The 23,491-nt window shown below is 42.2% G+C and overlaps 1 protein-coding gene across 1 annotated transcript in view; it reads right to left on the bottom strand.

The window, feature by feature from the left end:
• The window catches only part of rab31 (RAB31, member RAS oncogene family), a 95,293-nt gene extending 72,289 nt beyond the window's left edge, over positions 1-23,004 (bottom strand). Inside the window, exons 1-3 of the mRNA XM_041190263.1 lie at positions 22,842-23,004; positions 3,635-3,714; positions 3,454-3,535 (exon numbers count right to left, since the gene is read on the bottom strand). Of these exons, the coding sequence (XP_041046197.1) occupies positions 3,454-3,535; positions 3,635-3,714; positions 22,842-22,877 (198 nt within the window). The 5' untranslated portion in view covers positions 22,878-23,004. The remainder of the gene's footprint in view (positions 1-3,453; positions 3,536-3,634; positions 3,715-22,841) is intronic.
• Between the last annotated feature and the right edge of the window lie 487 nt (positions 23,005-23,491).

Here is a 23,491-nt window from a genome sequence, read left to right as displayed (position 1 = left end):
ATATGAAACCTTGTGTAAACTTTTAGTTAATAACTGAATTTCTTTTTAAAAGTTACTGGTCCAGCTTCACAAAGATCATAACAACACAAATGGCTAAAAGCTAGTGCACAGGTACAAAGAATAAATAAAAAGGCTAATGAGTGAAATGTTTGCTTGTATCTCAAGGGGATTGGAGTTCAATAGTGAGGGAGTGATGCCTCAGTGGTACAAGCTATGGCCAGGTCACATCTGAAATATTGTATTTCAGTTTTGTGCACTGAACCTCAGAAAATACACACTAGCCTTTGATTTAGTACAATGCAGATTTGCCAGAATGCTAGCAGGACTTAAAGAGTTCAGTTCTGATGACAGGTTGCATAAAGTTAACTTGCATTCCCTTGGGATTAGAGGTTTGAGAGATGATCAAATTGAGGTACCTAAAATGATAAAAGGAATTTGGTAGCACAGGTGCAGAGGAACTATTTCATCTGGCGGAGAAATTCAGAACAAGAGGGAATAATCTTAAACTCAGAGCTTCTTCATTTAGGGGTGAAATCAGGAAGCACTTCTTCACAACAAAAACAAAAATACCTGGAAAAACTCAGCAGGTCTGCCAGCATCTGTGGAGAGGAACACAGTTAACGTTTTGCGTCCATATGACCCTTCACCAGAACTCTTCATTTCTTCACAGTAAGTTAGTGGAAATCTTCAAACCTTTAAGTTAATGGAAATTTTCAAACCTGAGACCTATGAGGGTATCAATGGATATGGAACAAAGGCCAGCAATTGGAGTTCAAGATACAGATCAGCAAGGCCCAATTAAATGACCAAAGCGGTTGGAGGGGGTGAATGACCTTTTCTTGTTCCTGCGTTCACTATATGCAGTTCATCAATTTGTATTAGGCCTTGTCTGCTCTTCAAGAGTTTACTCTGTGCACCTTCAGATTGTACACAGAGGTTTGCAAGCATCACTGCATCTACGCACATTCTAGCAATTGCAGTTATTGAGTTTTTAGGGGTACCTCCCATAGAAACCAAGTAGGAGCAAATAGACGAAGAGCAGGAATCTGTTGGCTCCATGGATACCATCACCAATGCTCTTCACTCTTGAGAACTTGACTTCTCAGGAAATGCCCTGTGATCTGTTGAGCTGTTTCATAAGAAAAGCTCAGCTGGTTCACAGGTGTCCATTGCAGGGCAAATACTAACAAACTAACAAATACTAACAAATGCCAGCCTTGCCAGTGACACCCACATTCCAAGAATATATATTTTTCCAAATGACCCTAGTTGGGGTTACACCTGGCTTTCTTGTCTGCCCAAGAGCAGTTCTTTCTCCTCTAAATTTAGGAGCACCATTGGAACCCCCATTACCAAAGTAATGTCTAATCTGCCCAATTTTGGGTGCCACAAGTAACAACTGGAATTGAGGCTCTTCTAGGAAAAGGTGTGGGAAAATTATGTCATGCAATTGAAAAAATAAAAACAGGGGCAAACAAGAATGAAATATAACACACCAATGAAAACACAAATAAAATAATGTAACAAGAAACGACTGTCACTGAAACGTGGTACAAACATTTAAGAAGCTGAATCTTAAAAGTCTAGGCCATCCAGACTGTACCGAGCTTGTTTTATATGATCAAGCAGCATAAACAATGGTGCAACCAATTAAAATGCGGCAGTAAGCCCACAAGAAATGTGCATTTTTTTGGTTGCACAAATTGCACCACGACAGATCCACAACATGAAATTCTGAGCTTGATCGGGAGAGCCACATACCCTCTCTAGTGAATCCATATACCAGGAGCAAACTCACACAATATTATACCTTTACTATCCATGTAAAAGACAGACAGAGCCATTCATTTATAATATATCTGCACTTGGAGAGACACAGATTAATCAGGGATGGTCAGTATGGATTTAAGGGAAGGTCGTGTTTGACAAATTTGATCGAGTTTTTTGAGGAGGTAACCAGGAGTGCTAATGAGGGTAATGCATTCAGTGTGGTCTACATGGACTTTAGCAAGGCTTTGAGAAGGTTCCTCACGGCATCCTGGTCAAGAAAGTAAGAGCCCATGGGATCCAAGGCAAAGTGACACATTAGATCTAAAATTAGCTGAGAGGCAGGAAGCTGAGGGTGATGGTAGAGGGATGTTTCTGTGACTGGAAGTCTGTTTCCAGTGGGGTTCTGCAGGGCTTGGCGCTGGGCCCTTGCTTTTTGTGGTGTACATAAATGGTTTGGACTTAAATGTAGGGAGTATGATCAAGAAATTTGCGGATGACATGAAAACAGGTAGAGTGGTAAATAGCAAGGAGGATAGTCATAAACTGCAGGAGGATATCAATGGGACTGGTCAGGTGGGCAGAGCAGTAGCAAATGGAATTTAACTCGGAAAAGTGTGAGGTAATGCACTTGGGAAGGCTAACAAGGCAAGGAATTACACTATGAACGGTAGGACCTCGGAAAGTACTGAAGATCAGAGGAACGTTGGTGTGTATATCCACAGATCCCTGAAGGTAGCAGGGCAGGTAGATAAAGCGGTTAAGAAGGCACATGGGATACTTGCCTTTATTGGCCGAGGCATAGAATACAAGAGCAGGGAGGTTATCCTGGAACTCTAAAAAATGCTGATTAGGCCACAACTGAAGTACTGAGAGCAGTTCTGGTCACCACATTATGGGAAGGATTTGATTGCACTGGAGAGGGTGCAGAGGAGATTTACCAGGGTGCTGCTTGAGCTGGAGGGTCTGAGATATGACGAATGGTTGGATAGGCTGGGGTTGTCTTCTTTAGAGCAGTGAAGGTTGAGAGGTGTATAAGATTATGAGAGACATAGATATGGTGGAAAGAAAGGCATTTTTCCATTAGTAGAAGGGTCAATAACCGGGGACATAGATTTAAGGTAAGAGGTAGAAGGCTAAGAGGGGAGTTGAGGAGAAATTTTTTTCACCCAGAGGGTGGTGGGAGTCTGGAACTCACTGCCTGAAAGGGTAGTTGAGTCAGAAACCCTTGGAACATTTAAGAAATATTTAGATATTCACTTGCTTTGCCATAGCCTCCAGGGCTATGGGCCAAGCACTAGAAAATGGGATTAGTGTAATCAGATCTTTGTTGACTGGTGCTGACATGATGGGCCAAATGGCCTCCTTCTAGGCTGTAAATGTCTATGAGTCTATGAGGCAGAGTCAGTGACCCATAATCAAAGTTCCTCGTGCCCCAGGGAGGAAAGAAACAAATTAAAAATATCTTTCAGGGAAATAAAGTCTCTGGCTTTAACTCCAAGTGATCTCTAAATGTAAAGATTAAGTCCTAATCTGAAATGTAATTATGTTTCTGCCTCAGCCATTCTTATATGTGATCCCAAGATCTAACCTACTAATCCAGTCAGATTTCCCTGGACCACTGTGAAAATAACACAATATAAAGATTTTTTCCAACCACAAATGAAAACATGCAATGTTACATACCCGCTCTTGGCCAGCTGTATCCCAAATCAGAAACTTATGGAGCTCGTTTCCACAGCTCACAGTCTTAGTCATAAACGAGGCACTGAAAATCAGTCCAAATCAGACAAGGAGTTAGTTTCACAACAGTGGAGGGTTAAAACTCTAGAAATAAGATAAACTGCATAAATCTGTCAGTACTCACCCAATAGTGGGCAGAGTATTGAGATCGAAGGTGTCTTGGACAAATCGGCAAACTATACTTGACTTCCCAACCCCTGTATCCTAAAATCATTAAGCATACAGAAGGAAAGCATTGAAAGCATAGAATTATTTGGAAATCTAAAGGAGTTATTTTTCAAACGCTCTAGTGAAGTGCACTTATGGTTAAGTCAATCAAACCAAGCAGGCCAAGTTCCAATCCCAGTTTACACTATGTGAATGGATTTCAGCTGAGTAAAAGCGATTATGAGACACTGGATAATTCAAGGCTTTTTTTTTTGCTTTTGCGCCTCACTCTTTATTCTCCTCCTCTCTACTGAGGCTGCGTGTGACACACTGGCCAAGATGAACCATCTCTGCAAGAAGCAGGAGTCAAACTGCAAATCTGTAGCTCCATCTGGCTTTGCACTTATACCCATCTCCACCCACAGGGCATCAGGGACTCTACACAGCATAATGTATGCCTACTTTTGAGGAACAAGCATAATAAATAATAAGGCCTTAACTGCCCTGTCATGATCTACTGATTATAGTTTATGATTTATTTAAATATTGTTTTATAGAATTATATAGAATTTGATAACCCAGAGCAGGGCAATCAACCCATCCAACCAATCTGGTGTTTCAGCTTCACATGAGCCTCCTCCCACCTTACTTCACCTCAGTCCATCAGCCTATCAATCTATTGCTTTTTCCCCTCATGTAATTATCTAACTTCCCCTTAAAGGCATCTGTGCTATTCACATCAAATACTCCATGTGGGATCAAGTTCCACATTCTCACCACACGGTATAATGAAATTGCTCCTGAACTCCTTATTGGATTTATCAGTATCTATCTTATATTTATGGCCCCTAGTTTTGGATGTTTCCACAAGTGGAATCAGCTCCTCTACCCGGGTTACATTTTTATTTATTTTTGAAAGCTTCATCCCAGAATTGTCGGGCAAGTAAATGAAATAGAGTGCCCAATGTCCTCATGGAACTGCCAAAGTGTCAGTCACGAAGGTGGACAGGTTGCATTCTAAATTGCCTTTACGTAATTTTGTACCAGTGAATCATCGTCAGACTTCTGTATCCTCTCTGATGATGGTTTTCAAGATCTTCACTCAGTAGCTTTGTGTTTGGGAAAAGTAAAGCTACAATCTAGATTGTCCTCAAACTAACAGGTTCCTAGTGGCTTTGTCTCTATGTACTGATAAAATGTCTCATTTGCAGATACGGCAAGGCAAGGACGTTTTTACTTGTAGCCGGTGACGTTGCTGCAGGTGCTATCTCCCTACCCCCAGGACTTTAACTGGCTCACTCAAGCTCTGTTAACATCAAATAAAAACAGAAAGCGCTGAAAATACTCAACAGGTCAGGCAGCATCTGTGAAGAGAAAAACAGAGTTAATGTTTCAGGTCGATGACCTTTTGTAAAGAATTGGAAAAAGTTAGAAGATGTAATAGGTTTTGAGCAAGGAGTGGGTGGGTCAAGGACAAAGTTGGGGGGGGGGTCTGTGATAGAATGGAGAGATTGAATGACGGAAGAGTTAGTTTTCCAAGACCAAAGCAAATGGTGATGGGTTAAGAAATGAAAGAAACAAAAGATGTGCCTAGAGTAGGTGTGCTATTGTCTGAAAGCAAAAACAAGAGCAAAACTGAAAACATGCAAAGAAAAGGAAACAAAATGCTGGGGATAGAATTTACAGCCTAAAATTGTTGAACTCAAATGTTGGATCAGGAAGGCTGGAAAGTGCCTAATCGAAAGAGGACGTGCTGTTCCTCAAGCTTTCACTGAGCTTCAATGGAACAGTGCGGCAGGCCGAGGACAGACCAGTGAGAGAGCAAAGTGAAGAATTGAAATGGCAGGCCACCAGTAGTTCGGGATCATGCTTGTGGACTGAACGTGGTGATCCGCAAAGCAGTCATCCAATCTGTGTTTGGTCTCCCCAGTGTAGACGAGACCACATTGTGAACAGCGAATACAGTAGGCCAAACTGAAAGGAGTACACATAAATTGCTGCTTCACCTGGAAGGAGCATCTGGCTAGTCAGGAGAGAAGAGCTAAAACAGCAGGTGTCACATCTGTCTTTGTATGGAAAGGTGCCGTGGGAAGGGAACGGGATGTTGGAGATGACTGAGGAGTGGACCAGAGTGTTGCGGTGGGAATGGTCCCCTCGGATTACTGAAAGGGGAAGGAAGGGGAAGGACTGTTTGGTAGTGGCATCATGCTGAAGGTGGTGGAAATGGCGGAAGGGGATCCTTTGAACTTGGAGGCTGGCTGCCTAGAAGATGAGGACAAGGGAAACCCTATTGTGGTTCTTGGAGGGAGGGCAAGGGCTGAGAGCAGAAGTGATGGAAATGTGGCAAATACTGTTGAGGGCTCTGTCAACCACAGTGGGGAAGGGTGAGGTGGGGAATCCTCAGTTGAAGAAAAAAGAAGACATCTGAGAAATGCTAGTGTGGAGGACTGCATCATTGGAGCAGGTGCGATGGAGATGGAGGAACTAGGAGAATGGAATGAAGTCCTTGCAGGATGTAGGATGTGCAGTCAAGGTAGCTATGGGAGTCAGTGACATTATAATGAATATTAGTTGCCTATCACCAGAAATGGAGACAGAGAAGTCAAGGAAGGGAGATGGACCATGTAAAACTGAGAGAAGAGTGGTAACTGGAAGCAAAGTTTTCCAATTCCGGGTGAAAGCTGGAAACCAACACAGTCCTCAGTGTACCGGAAAAAGGAGGGGTCCCGAGTAGGACTTCAAACCAGATTTCTCTACGTCTCCTTGAAGTTGAGCCCATGGATAAAAAAAAATTCCAGCGGGATTTGACGGTTTTATTCAATATCCAAGTTTAATATCTATTCCCAGTCAAAATATAAAGTCAACCTTCAAGAGCACTAAAGATGAGATTTTTTTTATATATTAATATTTGTTCATGGAACGTGAGTGTCACTGGCTAGACCAGCATTTGTTGCCCTCCCCTAATTGCTAACTAGGCCATTTTAGAAGGCCATTAAGAATCAACCATACTGCTGTGGATTTGGAGACCAGCTTACAACGATAGACTTCCTTCCTGAAAGGACAATTGCAAACCAATGGGTTTTTATGACAATTGTCGATAGCTGTCATGGTTGCCATTACTGAGACTAGCTTTCAATTCCAGATTTAGTGACTGAATTTAAATTCCACCAGCTGCCCTGGTGGGATTTGAACTCATGTCACCAGGGAATTAGATTGGTCCCCTGGATTACCAGCACAGTAACATCACCACTATGCTAACATCTTCCCCACAATTAGTCAACACTCATGCAACAAGGTCACTCTTCAACAGAGGTCAATCAACAGTGTTCAGAAAAATGTTCCCCATTTGAGTTTTTCCCTTCATGTGAGAAAGTGGTACAGCAAGGGATAAGTAACCCTATTGTGCTTCAGCTCAGATCAGCGAGCACAGACCAGGAATCAAACTCAAAAAAATGTATCAAGAACACAGATACTCAGTCCCTCTCTGAGCGATGGTTTGAGAAATTTAGTCACCAGGATGAATCTAATCAGGTAATCTTTCAGAATCTTTACAGTGCAGAAGGAGGCCACTCAGCCCGTCAAGGCTACACTGGCTTTCTGAAAGAGCATTTTATCTCATCCCACTCACCTGCCTGATCCCCGTAAACAATCATCTTCAGAACACCTTCGGTCTGTCCGCAAGAATGACCCAAACCTCCTTGTCGCTTGCCATTTTAACACTCCACCCTGTTCTCTTGCCTACATGTCTGTCCTTGGCTTGCTGCACTGTCCCAGTGAAGCCCAACGCAAACTGGAGGAACAGCACCTCATCTTCCGGCTAGGCACTTTACAGCCTTCTGGACTGAATATTGAATTCAACAACTTTAGATCTTGAACTCCCTCCTCCATCCCCACCCCCTTTCAGTTTCCTCCCCCTCCCTTTTGTTTTTTCCAATAATTTATAGAGATTTTTCTTTTCCCACCTATTTCCATTATTTTTAAATCTTTTATTCCCTGCTAGCCTTTCCACCCCACCCCCATTAGAGCCGTAACTTGAGTGCCCTGCCATCCATTCTTAATTAGCACATTCGTTTAGATAATATCACCAAAATCAACACCTCTGTGTTCTTTTGTCTGTGACATCTTTTGATTATCTGCTCCTATCACTGCTTGCTTGTCCCTACAACCACCCCAGCACCCCCAACTTCTCTCCCCCCAACCCCAACCCCCACCCTCCCCCCCCCCCCTCCCCCCACCTTAAACCACCTTTCCTAAGATTCTCTCAGTTCTGTCAAAGGGTCATGAGGACTCGAAACGTGAACTCTTTTCTTCTCTGCTGATGCTGCCAGACCTGCTGAGTTTTTCCAGGTAATTCTGTTTTTGTTTTGGATTTCCAGCATCCACAGTTTTTTGTTTTTATCTTCTAAACTGTTAAATCCATTGCCATGAAAAATGATGTTTAAGTTGATATTGTTTGAAGCTTATTTATAAATACTGTAGCAGTATTAAATGTTTGCCATTATTTTCCAAACTTCAAGACCCTTCTGGCTAGTACTTGATTAACAGGACATCAAATGTTGTTTGGCCGCCATGTGATTAAGTGATACCCTGGGAACCAAAGATTCATTGCGCACTTACAAAACTTAGACTTGAGAAAGCATCTTGGTGTTCATGTCAGAAGGTTTAGATTTCACAGAAACACAGAATCTTTTCAGTGCAGAAGGAAGCTTTGCGGCCCATCGACTCTGCACTGGCTCACAGAAAGAGCATCCTACCCCTGCCTTATCCCCGTAGCCTTGCACATTCTCTTTTCAGGTAGCCATCCAATTCCCTTTTGAATAACTCAATCAAAACTGGGCAAAAAGACCACCCTCTGGATGAAAAAATTTTTCCTCACCTAACTTTTACTCCTTTTGCCAATTATTTTGAATCTTGAATATTGTTGGAAAAAGAGACACGTTTAAGCTTTCCCTGATTGGTCAAGGCATTGCTACCTGGTTTAAATTTCAAACAATGCTTGGCAGTTAACTGTCAGTCCCCATCAGTGATGCATTCTCCATGGCAACGCCATTTGTCGACCAATCAGCTTTCTCTTCACAAACAGTATAAATTTTTGTTTCCCCCCCCTTATACTGGCATTCTTGCGAGTGTCCTGATGCGTGCAAGACGAAATACTTAGACGTGTCTCTCTTTTCAGCAATACTCAAGTTCTGTAAGACTAAACGACTATTTATGTTGAATCTGTGTCATCTAGCTCTTGATGCTCTCTTGAATGAGAACAGTTTCTCACTACTCACCCTGTCCATACCCCTCAGGATCTTGAATAGCTCTATCAAGTCTCCTCTTAGCGTTCTTTTCTCCAAGGAAAACAGTTCCAGCCTCTCCAATCTATCCTCATAGCTACAGTTCTTTATCCCTGAAATCATTATTGTGAATCTCCTCTGTACTCTATCCAATGCCTTCACATCCCTCTTTAAGAATGGTGCCCAGAACTAGATGCAGTATCCCAGATAAGGCCGAACTAATGTCTTATACAAATTCAACATGACCTTCTTACTCTTGTACTCATGCCCCTATTAATAAAGCCTAAGATACTATATGCTTTATTAACTGCTCTCTCAACATGCTCTGCCATCTTCAATGACTTATGTACATATACAACGAGATCCCTCTGTTCCTGCACCCCCCTTATTTGAGACTGTCTCTCCATATTCTTCCTGCCAAAATGAAGCACCTCATACTTCTCTGCATTGAACTTCATCTGCCACTTCTCTGCCCAACCCACCAACATCTCTATGGCCTTTGGAAGATCAAGACTATCCTCATCAGAGTTGACAACACTTCCAATCTTCGTATCATCAGCAAATTTTGAAATCACGCCCTGAAAACCACAGTCTAGGTAATTGGTATATATCAGGAAAAGCAAGGTCCCCAGCACTGAAAACTGGGCAACTTCACTGCAAACATTTCTCTAATCCAAAAAAAAATCATTTATCACTACTTTCTGTTTTCTGTCACTCAGCCAATTTCACATCCAAGTGCCTAATTTCCCTTTTATTTCATGAACTAGAGTTTTGCTCACAAGTCTGTTGTGTGGCACTATATCAAATGCCTTTTGAAAATCCATATACACCACATCAACAGCATTCCCCTTAACAACCTCCTCTGTTACCTCCTCAAAAAACTCCAACAAGTTAGTCAAACATGATCTTCCCTTAAAGAATCCATGCTGGCTTTCCTTAATTACCGTGCACTTGTTTAAATGACTATTGATTTTGTCCCAACTATAGTTTCCAGAAGTTTCCCTACCACTGGAGTCAAGCTACTGGTCTGTAGTTCATAGCCTTACCCTTGCATCACTTTTTGAACAAGGGTGTAACATTTGCAATTCTCCAGTCCTCTGGCACCATGCCTGTGTCTAAAGATGACTCGAAGATCATCATTAGTGCATCTGCAATTTCCGCTCTCAGTACCCTTGAATGCATCTCATCCAGTCCTGCCAACTTATCTACTTTGCATAGAGTGTGGTTTATAGGATTGGTGAACTACAGGCACAGTTGACAAATTAATGATATTATTGCTATAACAGAGACCTGGCTCAAAGAAGGGCAGGACTGAGTGTTAAATATTCCTGTGTACAAGATTTTAGGAGAGACAGGAAAGGGAGAAAAGGGAGGTGAGGTGGGCAATATTGATTAAAGATGGCATTATGGTCCTGGAGAGAGAAGATGTTCCAGAGGACGAATCTCTCTGGATAGAGATAAGGAATGAAAAAGGTGCAATAACATTGATTGGTGTAGTATTTAGACCACCGACTAATGGAAGGGATGTAGAGAAACAAATTTGCAAAGAAATTACAGAGAAGTGCAGGAATTATAGAGTAATTATAATGGGGGACTTCAATTATCCAAATATAAACTAGAATAGGAATAGTGCAAAGTGATAAGACGGGTGAGAGTTCCTGCAGTGTGTTCTAGATATTTTTCTGCAGCAGTATGTTTCCAGTCCAACGAGATCAGGTACTTTTGGTTCTGGGGAGTGAAATGGTCCAAGTGGTTCGAATATCAGTGAGAGAGCAATTAGGGGACAGTGACCATTGTATCATAAGGTTTAGTTTGGTCATGGGAAAGGACAAGGAACAATCGAGAACAGGAATAATTCATTGGGGGAAAGCCAACTTCAATGGGATGAGACTGCATCTGAGTCAAGTGAGTTGGAATCAAACGTTGGCAAAGATGACGACTGTACAACAGGCCATCTTCAAAGGAAAAGAATTGTAGGCAATGCCAAGGTATATTCCCTTGAAGGGGAAAGGCAGGACAAATAAATCCAGAGAGCCCTGGATAATAAGAGAGATAGAGGTAAAGATGAAAAGGAAGAAGTGCGTGTATGATAGATGTCAGGTAGAAAATACAATGGAGAGTCAGGCTGAATATAGAAGGACCAGAGGGAAAGTGAAAAAACGATTAAGGAAAGCAAGGAGAGAGCATGAAAAGAGACTGGCAGCAAACATAAAAGGAAATCCCAAGGTCAATAAGCACATAAATGACAAAAGGGTGGTAAAAGAAAGAATAGGGCCAGTTAGGGATAAAAAAGGGGACTTGCATGTGGAGGCTGGAGAAATAGCAGAGGTATTAAACAAGTACTTTGCATCTGCCCAGGCCGCGGTGAGAGAAGAGGTAACTGGTACAGTGGAAAAATTTACTGTTGAGACAGAGGAGGTGTTAAAAGGCTATCTTTACTTAAAGTAGGTGAAGTAGGATGTACCATCCTGGAGTCACGTCTATGGCCGCAGAAACACCCGCTTGTTCCCCTAACTATTGAGTCCCCCACTATAGCACTTCCACTCTTCCACCTCCCTTCCTGTGCAGCTGAGCCACTTGTGGTGCCATGAACTTGGCTCTTGCTACAGTCCTCTGAGGAACCATCTCATTCACTAGTATCCAAAATGAAAAATGGTTAGAGAGCGAGATAGCCTCAGGGGATTCCTGCACTACATGCCTGTTTGTCTTAAATACTCTTTCAGTCACCCATTCCCCCTCTGCCTGTGTACTTCTTAGCTGCGGTGTGACCACCTCTCTAAACGTGCTATCCACGCAAGCCTCAGCCTTGCGGATGCACCACAGTGTCTCCAGCCACAGCTTGAGGTCTGTAACCTGGAGCTCAAGTTTCTGCAGCTGGTGACACTTCCTGCAGATGTAGTCATGGAGGGCACTTTGTGCCTCCATGACTTCCCACACCTCGCAGGATACACATTCTACATGGCTGAGCTGCACTGACATGTCTTAAACTTTATATAAAGTATACAGTATGGTATAATATAATAATTCACCTGTCACTCACCAATCGTCTCCTCTGTGCCGAGTCCAGAAAAGCCTACACTTACCAACTAATCAACTTACGGGATTTCTGTGACATCACTTTTAGATTTTATCTGTGAACTGCCAGCTCTCACTCCCCGCTGCTTTATGTGCTCCTATGATGTTCAATCAGCTTCTTCCCCCATAGCAACCAGCTGCTGGAGGTTGAGGAAAGGTTGATAAAGAAAGGAGCACCTCTTTTCCCTCTTCACCAAACATCCTTACTCACTAAACTCCAACTTAAGCACTCTAATGCACCCAAAGCAGCACTCAAATGCAGACAAGCAGCACTGAAGAAGGTTTCTGTTTATGCTCCTTGATTCAAGATTCTGAAAATCAGTTTAAGTCAGCTATCTAATTAACTAGCTACAGCTCCAAGGAGAGCCTGTTAACCCTTGTTTTAAAGCTGAAATAAAACTCACTTCTCCCAGCCCCAGGACAACTTTTAGATAATCGTTAAATTAAAGAAAAACTTGACTTTGGATAGGAATTAACCCTTATAACTCCCTCATTCACCAAACTCCAACTTAAGCACTCTAATGCACCCAAAGCAGAACTCCAATGCTGACCTTTCATGTAGCTTCACTGGCTGTAAACACATTGGGATGTCCTAAGGTTATGAAAGGTATAAAAACAGATTCTTCCTTTCTTCCTTTAAATTAATACATTATTTTGCAGGGAAATTTGTTGCATGAAACTTCGACAAGAAATTTGCAAAACGTAACCCTCTTACAACACTTCAAAAACCTAAGCAGACACAAAGGCTTCTTTGTGAAATTGAAATGTCATTAACTATTACCTTAATATGACCCAGTTAAATGATGTAATATCAATGGCTAGAACACACTTCCCAAATGTGGCTCAATCGCAGTTCAGTTCTGCGTTAGTTGGCACTCATCAGCAGTGCCTGCCACACCTATGCAGGCAACCATCAGATCTTCAGTTAAAGATCAAAAGACAAGACTCATGGGGGGATGACAGGAGGATGGCTTTAACATTGGACAATAGCATAAAACGGGTGATATCGTTTCAATCACCTGTTTGATACACATCCCTCCTGATTTTCATTTCAATTCACTTTACTGTCTTACATCCTGGTCTCTTTCTAAGCAGCCCCTTGGGATCGAGGATAACTTGTTGCCACTCCGCTTTGATGGGCTCTGGCATGGCTGATAAGTCCAATGTGCAACCTGTGGATGCTGCTACATGCGGGGCAGGTGGATTGAAGGGTCAGGTAGATGCGTTATCTGGAGGTTTGTGCGCTCCCTCCAATGCCTCGACTTTGCCTCTGCACGTTCCGGATGAAGTCTCTCGATGTGTTCGGTGCCTTCCCAAATGAGTCTTCTCTATTTTGGTTGATCACAAGCCAAGGGTTCCCATGAGTTGGTGGGGGACGTCTGATCTCCTCAGGAATGCTTTGAGACATTCTAAAGTGTTTTCACAGTCCTCCTTGGAGTCTTATGCCGTGAACAAGTTCCGAGTAGAGCAGTAGCTTCAGGAGTCAGGCATACGAAAGACATGTCCTATCCAGCAGAGCTGGTTTTGAGTAATTAGCACCCTGATGTTAGGCAAGTTGGCTTGGGGGAGGGCACTGCTGTTAGACTGCCTTTCTTGCCACCAGATTTGGAGGATCTTGTGATGCCTTACTCGTGGCACTTCTCTGGTGCTTTAAGGTTGTCCAAGTCTCTGAACTATATAGGAGCATGGGGATCACTACTGCCTGCTAAACCATAACCTTAGTCCCCGGTTTGAGATCCTGGTCCTGAAATACTCTTTTTCTCAGTCGGCTAAAAGCTGAGCTGGCATATTGGAGGCAATGCCGAATTTCATTGCCTCTGTCTGCCTTTGGTTCATATTTTCCAGCATCTCAACATTGCTCTTAATCCTTGTCCTTGCCTAACCAAGCCACATACCCACAAAAAGTACTTGCAAAAAAAAAAAAATGCTTTCAGCCATTTGTTGCTCAGTGCCCCAAAATGGGAGAGATACCCTTCCATTTGATTTTCAGTTCCACACTTTGCTTCCTTTCAGCATAATCATACACGGATAGAGCTGAATCAATGGCACTGAAAAATGATATGCTGTGAATATAAATCCCACGCTTCCTCAACATGGCTGCTTTATTTAAACAACATTAGAATTCTCTGCAAAATATACAAAATGTGGTGCACTAGTCACATTTTTTTTAAAAAGAAAATGGCTAAGAACAACTCGAACAAAATACTGGAACAGCTAGCCATTACAATTGCAAAAAATGCACTGTCACAAGCCGACCGGCACAGAGAGAAACTATAAGAGTGAGAATACAGCTGAAAAAATAATCAATGTGAGTTACAGGAAATATCCTGAATTTGGCTCACTACCAGTTCTGCCATCTCATCATCATTTTGAAACTTGTGGCTGCTTTCTGCAAAGCTTATTTCGAAAAGAAATTTGTGCATTTTCCTGCACTTGCCGATGAGTGGCTCATAAGAACAGCATCATCACATCTGTGGCTTTTCTTTCTCCCTTCATTTTCTACAGATACCCACAGTGCAGCACATGCCTAAAAAGGGGAGAGGGTGAATTCATGAAACCAGCACCCAACGTGGGGAAGCCATTCTCAAAGGGAGTCAAGGCAGTGATGAAGCTTTATCATCATAGCCCCAATTCTCCAATTAGGATTAAAGAATCTTAGAATGGTTACAGCACGTCAAGCCCCTGCCAGCTCTCGGCAAGAGCAATTTACCTATTCTTACCCCACCCTGCCAATCCCCACCTAACCCCAACTCCCGCCACCACCTTTTCCCCAGAGTGCTGTAACTTATTTCTCTTTAGCTAATTATCTAACTCTACCTTGAAGGCCTTGATTGAATCTGCCTCCTCCACACTTGTAGGAACTGCATTCCAGATCCTAACCACTCATTGCATATATAAGCTTTTCCTCATGTCACCATTACTTATTTTACCAATCACCTCAAATCGGTGTTCTCGGTTTCTCGATCCTTCTGCCAACTCGCACAGGTTTTTCTTCTGTGCTCTGGCCAGATCACTCATGATTTTGAATACCTTTGTCAAATCTCCTCTTAATCTTCTCTTCTGCAAGGGGAGCAACCCCAGCTTCTCCAATTTATCCATGTGACTAATCTTCCTTATTCCTGGAACCATTCTCATGAATCTTTTCTGCACTCTCTCCAATTCTTCGTATCCTTCCTAAAGTGTCAACACCCAGAAATGGACAATATGGACAATACACCAGTTGAAATTGAACCAGTCTTTCATATGCAGGTTTATCAAAGATGCTCCACTCATATTTATAAAACCCAGGATGCTTTACTAACCACTTTGTCAACCTGCCATTTTCAATGATTGTTCTCATACACCCAGGTCCCTCTGTTCTTGCACCACCTTTAGAACTGCATCCTAAGCATTATATTGCCCCTCTTCGTTCTTCCTGCTGCCTTTGATTGGAGATTTATTTTCGAACACTAAGAACATGAGATTAATTACAAACTGGACATTAGGCGACCCCAACTGCTCAGCACATAGAAACACGGAAAAACTAAGGCAGGAAAGAGGTTCTGTAGTCCTAAGATAGTGGGAAAGAATGAATTTGAAACAAAGTAATAAGTCTTCATACAACACAGTGAAGATGCAGAGAGGGCAAAAGATGTAACTTGACATAATATTTATCCTGGCATACAACCTTGCAAAGCATGAAGCATGTGCTTGCTTTTCAATCTTTTAAAATTAAACTTGCTGAGCAGCGGCTGCGGCAAACTAAACTATCGGAAAGAAATAGAGATACTGCAGGCAAAGAGGAGACATTGATATTTGGATAAACCTTGGAGGCTGTCCAAATTAGATTAGATGAGGCCTAGTGTTCTAGAAAGTTCTACAAACATCTTTATCTGGAAAATTGACTACAAGGGGCTACACGCAATAGAAATTTACTAAAATAAAGATGGACAACTTCCTGTGCTGTTTCAAACCCTATGGTTTAGGCAAAGAGCTCAGAATATAAAATTTCAAGAGAGGTTTCATAGGATGGTATGGCCAGGCCCATCCCCTGAAAAGGGGCACAAAAGATTGAACACATTGGGGACATTTCACTGCAGTCAACAGGTGGGTTCTTGACCAAGCTTTGGAAGGAGAATCTGCAAATGATGGGAGCTGGTCATTTCAGGCCATTGTGAAAATCTAAGCTTACTGAAAATGTATTTGAGCATTCTGAAGTCAGACGCTTTATAGCATTTAATCACTGGACATACAATAACAAAGCAGATTGTTTATTTTCTTTTCTTCTTTCTCAACCCATTAAATCTATAATCATTTTAAATCTGTGCATGTTTTAATTCTTTATTGTGGATACAAATAAATCATAATCCCATTTTAACCTTTTGAGTGACTCATTAATGTGTCCTTTTTCAATTTGTGGGTCAATATGAGCAACAAGCCTGAGTGAGCGTTTTAAAACAAAAAGACTTGAAGCTCTAAATTTCTTTAACCACTCTTCTCTACATCTTAATGCCTTTGTACATAGGATACCCAAAACTCCACACATTGTGGCTTCAGTGATATTCTTTTGGATAACTTGTTTAAAGTCATACCACCTTGGTGTCACATTTGATCCTGAGATGAGCTTCTGACCTCATATTTGCACCATCAGTAAGAATGCCTTTTTCCACCTCAGCAACATTATTCAACTTGTGTTCCTGTCTCAGCTCATCCGCTGCTGAAACCCTCATCCATGCCTTCATTACCTCCAGATTTGATTATTTCAAAGCACTCCTGGCAGGTCTCCCACATTCTGCCCTCTGTAATCTTGAGGCTGTCCACGTTTTAGCTTGCAGCAAGTCCAATTCCCCTATCACCCCTATGCTCACTGACCTTCACTGGCTCCCAGTCAATTGTCTTGTTTTCAAACCCCTCCATGAATTCATCCCTCCCTGTCTCTGTAATCTCCTCCAAACCCACAGCCCTCTAAGATATCTGTAGTCCTTTAACTCTGGCCTCTTATGCATTCCCAATTATAATTGCTCCAATTATAGTAGTCGTGCTTTCAGCTGCCCAGACCTCAAGCCCTGGAATTCCCTCCTTACACCTCCCTGTCTCCATAACTTATTTTCCTCCTTTCAGAGCCTTCTTAAAACCTACTTCTTTGACCAAACTTTTGGTCATCTGACCTGATTTCTGACCTAATAATTATGTGGCTTGTTTTATTTACTTTATTTTATAATGCCCCTGTGAAGCACATTGAAAGCTTTCATTTCATTAAAGATGTTATATAAATATAAGCTGCTGTTGAGACAAAACAGCCAGTGCTGTTCAGCTGTGTTGGCAATACTTTCAAATTGACTGGGACCATCAGTGAATTATTATGGATCAATCATTCTTCTAATCAGCTTCAATCATGAGGCGAGATACTAAAAAATCCTTAACCAAACAATGATTTCTACCTTCCTTTTTGAGAGTTACCTTGCTGTTTTTAAAAAGTCAAACAAACAGACTCAGTTTGCTGCAAGATCTTCTGAAATTCACAGCAATGCAATAAGCTGCTGCCATTGAGACAGTACCTCACCCTGCAGCCCAAAGTAATTAGAAGAGTGTACTGACAGACATGAGGTCACCCTATCACATGATAATGCTGCTTCCTACTGGGACCATTGCTGTTTTGGAAGGGAACAGTTCTTGAACAATATTCATAATTTTCATTGTTGCAACTCTTCCAATTTAATGTAAAAGGCTAGTGGCACCCTGTTAAAAGGCAGTTTTACTTTTTATCGCGGCTCCTCAGATGCTGAAGCAGTCCATGTCTATATGCAGCAAGACCTGGACAACATTCAGGCTTGGGTTGATAAATGGCAAGTAGCATTCACAAGTGCCAGGCAATGACCATCTCCAACAAGAGAAAATGTAACCATCTCCTCTTGACATTCAATGGCATTACCATCACTGAATCTGCCACTATCAACATCCTGGGGGTTACCCTTGACCAGAAACTGAACTGAACTAGCCATGCAGTGGCTACAGGAGGTTAGAGGCTGGGAATTCTTTTTTTCAGTTATGGGAAGCAGGTGTAACTGGCTAGGCCAGCATTTACCGCCCATCCCTAACTGGCATTGAGAAGGTGGTGGTGAGCTGCTTTCTTGAACTTGTTATAAGGTGGCAGTTGATATGTGCCAGGCAGACCAAATCCACAAGTGAAGCTTGGCCACACTATCACAATGGTTTTGCAATTTCTGTTTATCACTGGAAGGCTTACGCACTGAATTCAGAAAAATTGAGTTCACTTACACCTTCAGAGATGTTAAAATTAAGTTAAAACATTTATTAACAAAACTAAAAAATAAAGCAATAAACACACACATACACACGATTACAGTTACACAGTTATTTTGTCTTAACAGTTCCAAAAAGTCTTAATTAAACAGGCTCCCAACTACATACCTGCTTTAAGGCAACAGTCCAAAATAGATCTGAAATTATAAAATTAACCCAGCAAGGTTACCGCAGCACCCACTCGACAGGGGAATTCCAAAGGCTTGTAACACAACTTTACTTTATTGGACACAGCGGACTACCACTAAAGTGGCGAGAGGCTTTTCCCCAAAGACTGCTTCACATAGTGTACCTTTCGACCTCACACGGCCACACGCCCTACATAGTCTTCCATCTCTCTATATATAAGTTTTCTCTGTCTTTAATCCGTAAATTCCATTGTTCTACAGGTCTTTGGAAATTTATTTTTCACATAATATAAAAATCTTTCATGTTATCAATATGGCCTCTTTCCTTTTGGGAAAAACATAATAACCTTTCCCTATTTATCTTGTTAGTTGTAGACATCCTACTATCCCTTTGAAACCCAAACACCTTTCCACTTACCTTAAGATGCAAATTCCCTTCAAACCTTACCTGCTGCCCTCATCCATGTTTACTCAGGAGCATGTTAAAGGCTTTTTGCACTTAACTTCTTTTGATAATTTCAACCTTGCAGTCTATCTGACTCTAATTCAATTAAATCAGTCACACTGGCAGAACCATCCACACTTACATCTATAGGCCTACAATCATATTATGAAAAATATTATAGTTTTGTGACAAACCGCTGCAGTCCCTGTGGTGGAGGTACACCCAGCATGCTGTTAGGAAAGGAGTTCCAGGATTTTAACCCAGCAACAGCAAAGGAAAAGCGATATATTTCCAAGTCAGGATGGTGTGTGATTTGGAGGAGAACTTCCAGGTGGTGGTGTTCTCATGCATCTGCTGCCCTTGTCCTTGTAGGTGGTGGTGGTCGTGGGTTTGGAAGGTGCTGTCGAAGGAACCTCGTTAAGGTGCTGCAGTCCAACTTGCAGATGGTACACACTGCTGCCACTGTGTGTATGTGATGGAGGTAATGGATATTGAAGGTGGTGGATGGGGTGCCGAATAAGTGGCTGCTTTGTTCTGGATGGTGCTGAGCTTCCTGAGTAATATTGGAGCTGCACCCATCCAGGAACGTGGAGAGTATTCCATCACATTCCTGACTTGTGCATTGTAGATGGTGGACAGACTTGAGAGTCAGGAGGTAAGTTACTCTCTGCAGAATTCCCAGCCTCTGACCTGCTCTTGCAATCACAGTATGTATATGGCTGGTCCAGCTCAGTTTCTGGTCAATGGTAACCCCCAGGATGTTGATAACGGGGATTCAGAGATGGTAATGCCATTGAACATCAAGGAGAGTTGGTTAGATTCTCTCTCTTGTTGAAGATGGTAATTTCCTGGCTCTTCTGTGGCGCAAATGTTACTTGCCACCTATCAGCCCAAGCCTGGATACTGTCCAGATCTTACTGCATATGGAAATGGACTGATTCAGTATCTGAGGAGTCATGAATGGTGCTGAACATCATGCAATCATCTGCAAACATCCCAATTCTGACCTTATGATGGAGGGAAGGTCATTGATTAAGCAGCTGAGGATGATTGGGCCAAGGACACTACCCTGAGGAACTCCTGCAATGATGTCCTAGAGCTGAGATGATTGACCTGCAACAACCACAAACATCTTTCTTTGTGCTAGGTATGACTCCAACCAGTAGAGTTTTCCCCCTGATTCCCATCGACTCCAGTTTTGCAAGGGCTCCTTGATGCCACACTCGGTCAAACGTGGCTTTGATGTCAAGGGCAGTCACTCTCACCTCACCTTGGGAGTTCAGCTCTTTTGTCCATGTTTGAACCAAGGCTGTAATGAGGTCAGGTGCTGAGTGCCCTGGCAGAAACCAAACTGAGCATCAGTGAGCAGGTTACTGCAGGGTAAGTGCTGCTTGATAGCACTGTCGATGACACTTTCCATCATTTTGCTGATGGGGGCTACTCACCTCCTGACTGTCAAATAGCCTGTCCACCATTTACAAGGCAGAAGTCAAGAGTGTGATAGAACTTGCATAGATAAATGGGCCTCCAACAACATTCAAGAAGCTCAGCATCATTCAGGACAAAGCAGCCTGCTTGATTGGCACCCAATCCACCACCTTAAATATTTACTTTCTCCACCACTGATGCATAGTGGCAGTAGTGTGTACCAGGTACAAGATGCAGTGCAGCAACTCACTAGTGGTCCTTCAACAGCACCTTCCAAATCCACAATCTACTGAAAGAACAAAGCCAGCAGGAGGATGGAATACCACCTCCTACAATTTCCCCTCCAAGTCACACAGCACCCTGACTTGCAAATATATCGCATTTCCATTAATGTCGCTGGGTCAAAATCCTGGAACTCCCTCCTAAAATCACTCTGGGTATACTTACACCACAAGGACTACAGCAGTTCAAGAAGATGGCTCACCAATACTTTCTCAAGTGCAATTAGGGCTGGACAATAAATACTGCCCTTGCCACCATTGCCCATATCTTATGAACAAATATATTAAAAAATGCCTATATACACACAGCAGAGAAACATGTACCTTCCAAAACAAAAGGGTGAAAACAATTCTAAGAACAACCATCACAAGCTCTCTTAACAATGGCTCCAAAGCAGGACTCGAAGTCCTGGAGAATGTCACCTTTCAGTCAAGGCAGTTGATAACAAAAGTGGTGGAGCAAGGGAAGGTATTTACAAAGATAGATTCTGCTACCTCATTAATTATGGATGATTTCAATGCCATAGTTTGAAAAAAAATTGGCTCACTCCCTTACTACCCAGCCAAATTTTGCCATGACTCCTATGTAATAGGAACATTGATCTTTTCATGATCATTTCAACCCTTCAAACATGTTCTACCATTCATAGATCACAGTTAATCTGGTCAGAGATCAGCTGGAGAAATATAAGAAGTTCAGAAAGAAATAGAAAACATCAATTACGTTTCTCAAGATAAGAAATGTTCTTTGACATGTCGGTGGTTTGATTTAGCTGGGGCTGAAGTTGCCACTGTTCTTATGTTGTTGGAGCTGGATGTTAAATACTCATGGCTATTTTCTCCATCCACCCCAAAATTGGTCGTGACCTTCAACCTTGCACTTGCGGTTTCCATTGCAGTTCTGAGATTTGTTTGAACATGGGGTCAGCTGAATTTACACTCAAATCTCATGTCTTTTTGTATAATAAGTGGTATTCTAAAGAATCGTGTCCTCTCCACTCAGCTAGATGAAGTGGCAGTAAGCAGAGGGCAAAAGGTTGATGATCAAAAACAATTAATGGGAAATTGAATTTTTCACACACAAAATGACCTTACCACATCTTCATAACCATCTAGCGAGTGGTAATGATTTGAAACTTGCTGCCTACAAGGGTGGTGGAAGCAGGGACAAGCAATGGTTTCAAAAAGAAATTAGATGGAAAATAGATTTGTGGGAATAATGGGATAGAGTGGTCGAATGGGACTGACTGGGTTGCTCTACAGAGAGCCAGCATATGGACACAATGGGCCAAATGGCCTCCTTTTATGCCCATAATGATTCTATGGCTCTAACTGACCCCTCCATAAACTTTTACCAACAATGCCAGTACACAAGGAAAGAAGCTGCCTGGATAATGAATATCTGTAATGATAACCACCGCCAACACATCACAAAAACAAAACCAAGCGGAATAATTGCTCATATAAAATTAAACCAGCATGTCTTTTTTTCAAAAAAAGTCAAATAACCGAAATTAGTCAGCGATTTCAGGTTGTAATCTAACCTGTGAGTTCAGAGACTGGTCAGAAAGTCCTGATGGTTGATGATATCCTATGAACACCCTCGGGGTGGATTATTGTCCTGCGATTACTCCGAGGTAATCAAAATCGTTTAGATCCCCCCCGCCCCCCGCCAGATCAAGATTTCAGAGCTCCGAACTGCATCACAGCATAAGTGACATCCAAGCCAAGGGACACTGAGTGATAGCCCAGCTTGAACGTGCCCACATTTCTGGGCTGGATGCATGACAAAAGGGGAAGTGTGTCTTTTTTCTTAAAAAGAAAAAATAGTTTTCCCCCAATTCTGACAACTTATATCAAAGTCTTTTAAAAAAAATGAAGGGGAATAATTTTGGGAAAGAAGAGAAACTGACGGTTTTCACGCTGCAGAAACTGACTCTGTGGAATGTCTCCTGAGAGACTCCTCAGCATTCCGAGCAGACGCTCCAATTGCAGGACGGGGCCAACGAACAGAAACTTTGAGAGTGTTTGAAACTCTGGGAAAAGGCAGAGAAGTGTCAGAGAAGTACGGACTCGGATGAATTCAAAGTAGACTGAGGAATGGCAGAGAACATCGCAACACCACGAAATAGCAACACATTTTTTTTTAACTAGAAACCACCAAGAGAAACAAAAGTACTTTTTTTTAAAAAAAAATGTACTCAGAAATAAAAGGGAAAACAATTCTGTCCATGTTACTCACCCCAAGGAGGCAGACTTTTAATTCTCGGATAGCCATAATCAATTTCTTAGGCTTGTGTCATGCTATCTCCAGCCTGGGTTTACCCAGTTCATCTATCAAAGTGCGTTGTTTGTGCGCTTAACCTACCCTAAGCCTGCAAGCAGCCAGTTCCCTCACAGCGAACGGAAACTGTTCTACAATAACTCTCGACTCCCAACCATCACGTGACACTCAGGGCTCTTTTACAGCCCCTGCTCACAACTCAAGTGAACTTAAGGAACATCTTTTTTGCCCTTCAGTTTGCTCAATGGAGCCGGTCAAGAGAGATGAAAAATCTGCCTTCAGTACCTGTAAGAAGAGAATTCTGCACGCCGACCTTTCCAAAACAAACCTTTTAAGTGTAAGTTATAGATGGGGTAAAAGAAGCTTAAAGGATAACAGATGTGTAAAGTTGAGTTGCAGGACTGTAATTTAACCTTAAGCAGTTGTACATCTTCAACCAGCACCACTACCCCCCCCATCACCCCCCATTTACCTTGAATCTCTTTCTGTTAGGTACCCTTAATAATAAATACCACAGTTGTTTCCAATTAGGAGTTTCTGTTGAGTTTTTTTGTAATATTTTTCAGTTACAGAAAAATGCTGTGTGCAGTTATGTTATGGTTATGGGA

Source organism: Carcharodon carcharias, chromosome 6 (genome assembly GCF_017639515.1).
Source record: "Carcharodon carcharias isolate sCarCar2 chromosome 6, sCarCar2.pri, whole genome shotgun sequence".
Classification (NCBI taxonomy): Eukaryota; Metazoa; Chordata; class Chondrichthyes; order Lamniformes; family Lamnidae; genus Carcharodon; species Carcharodon carcharias.
This window is presented reverse-complemented; position numbering and strand designations above follow the sequence as displayed.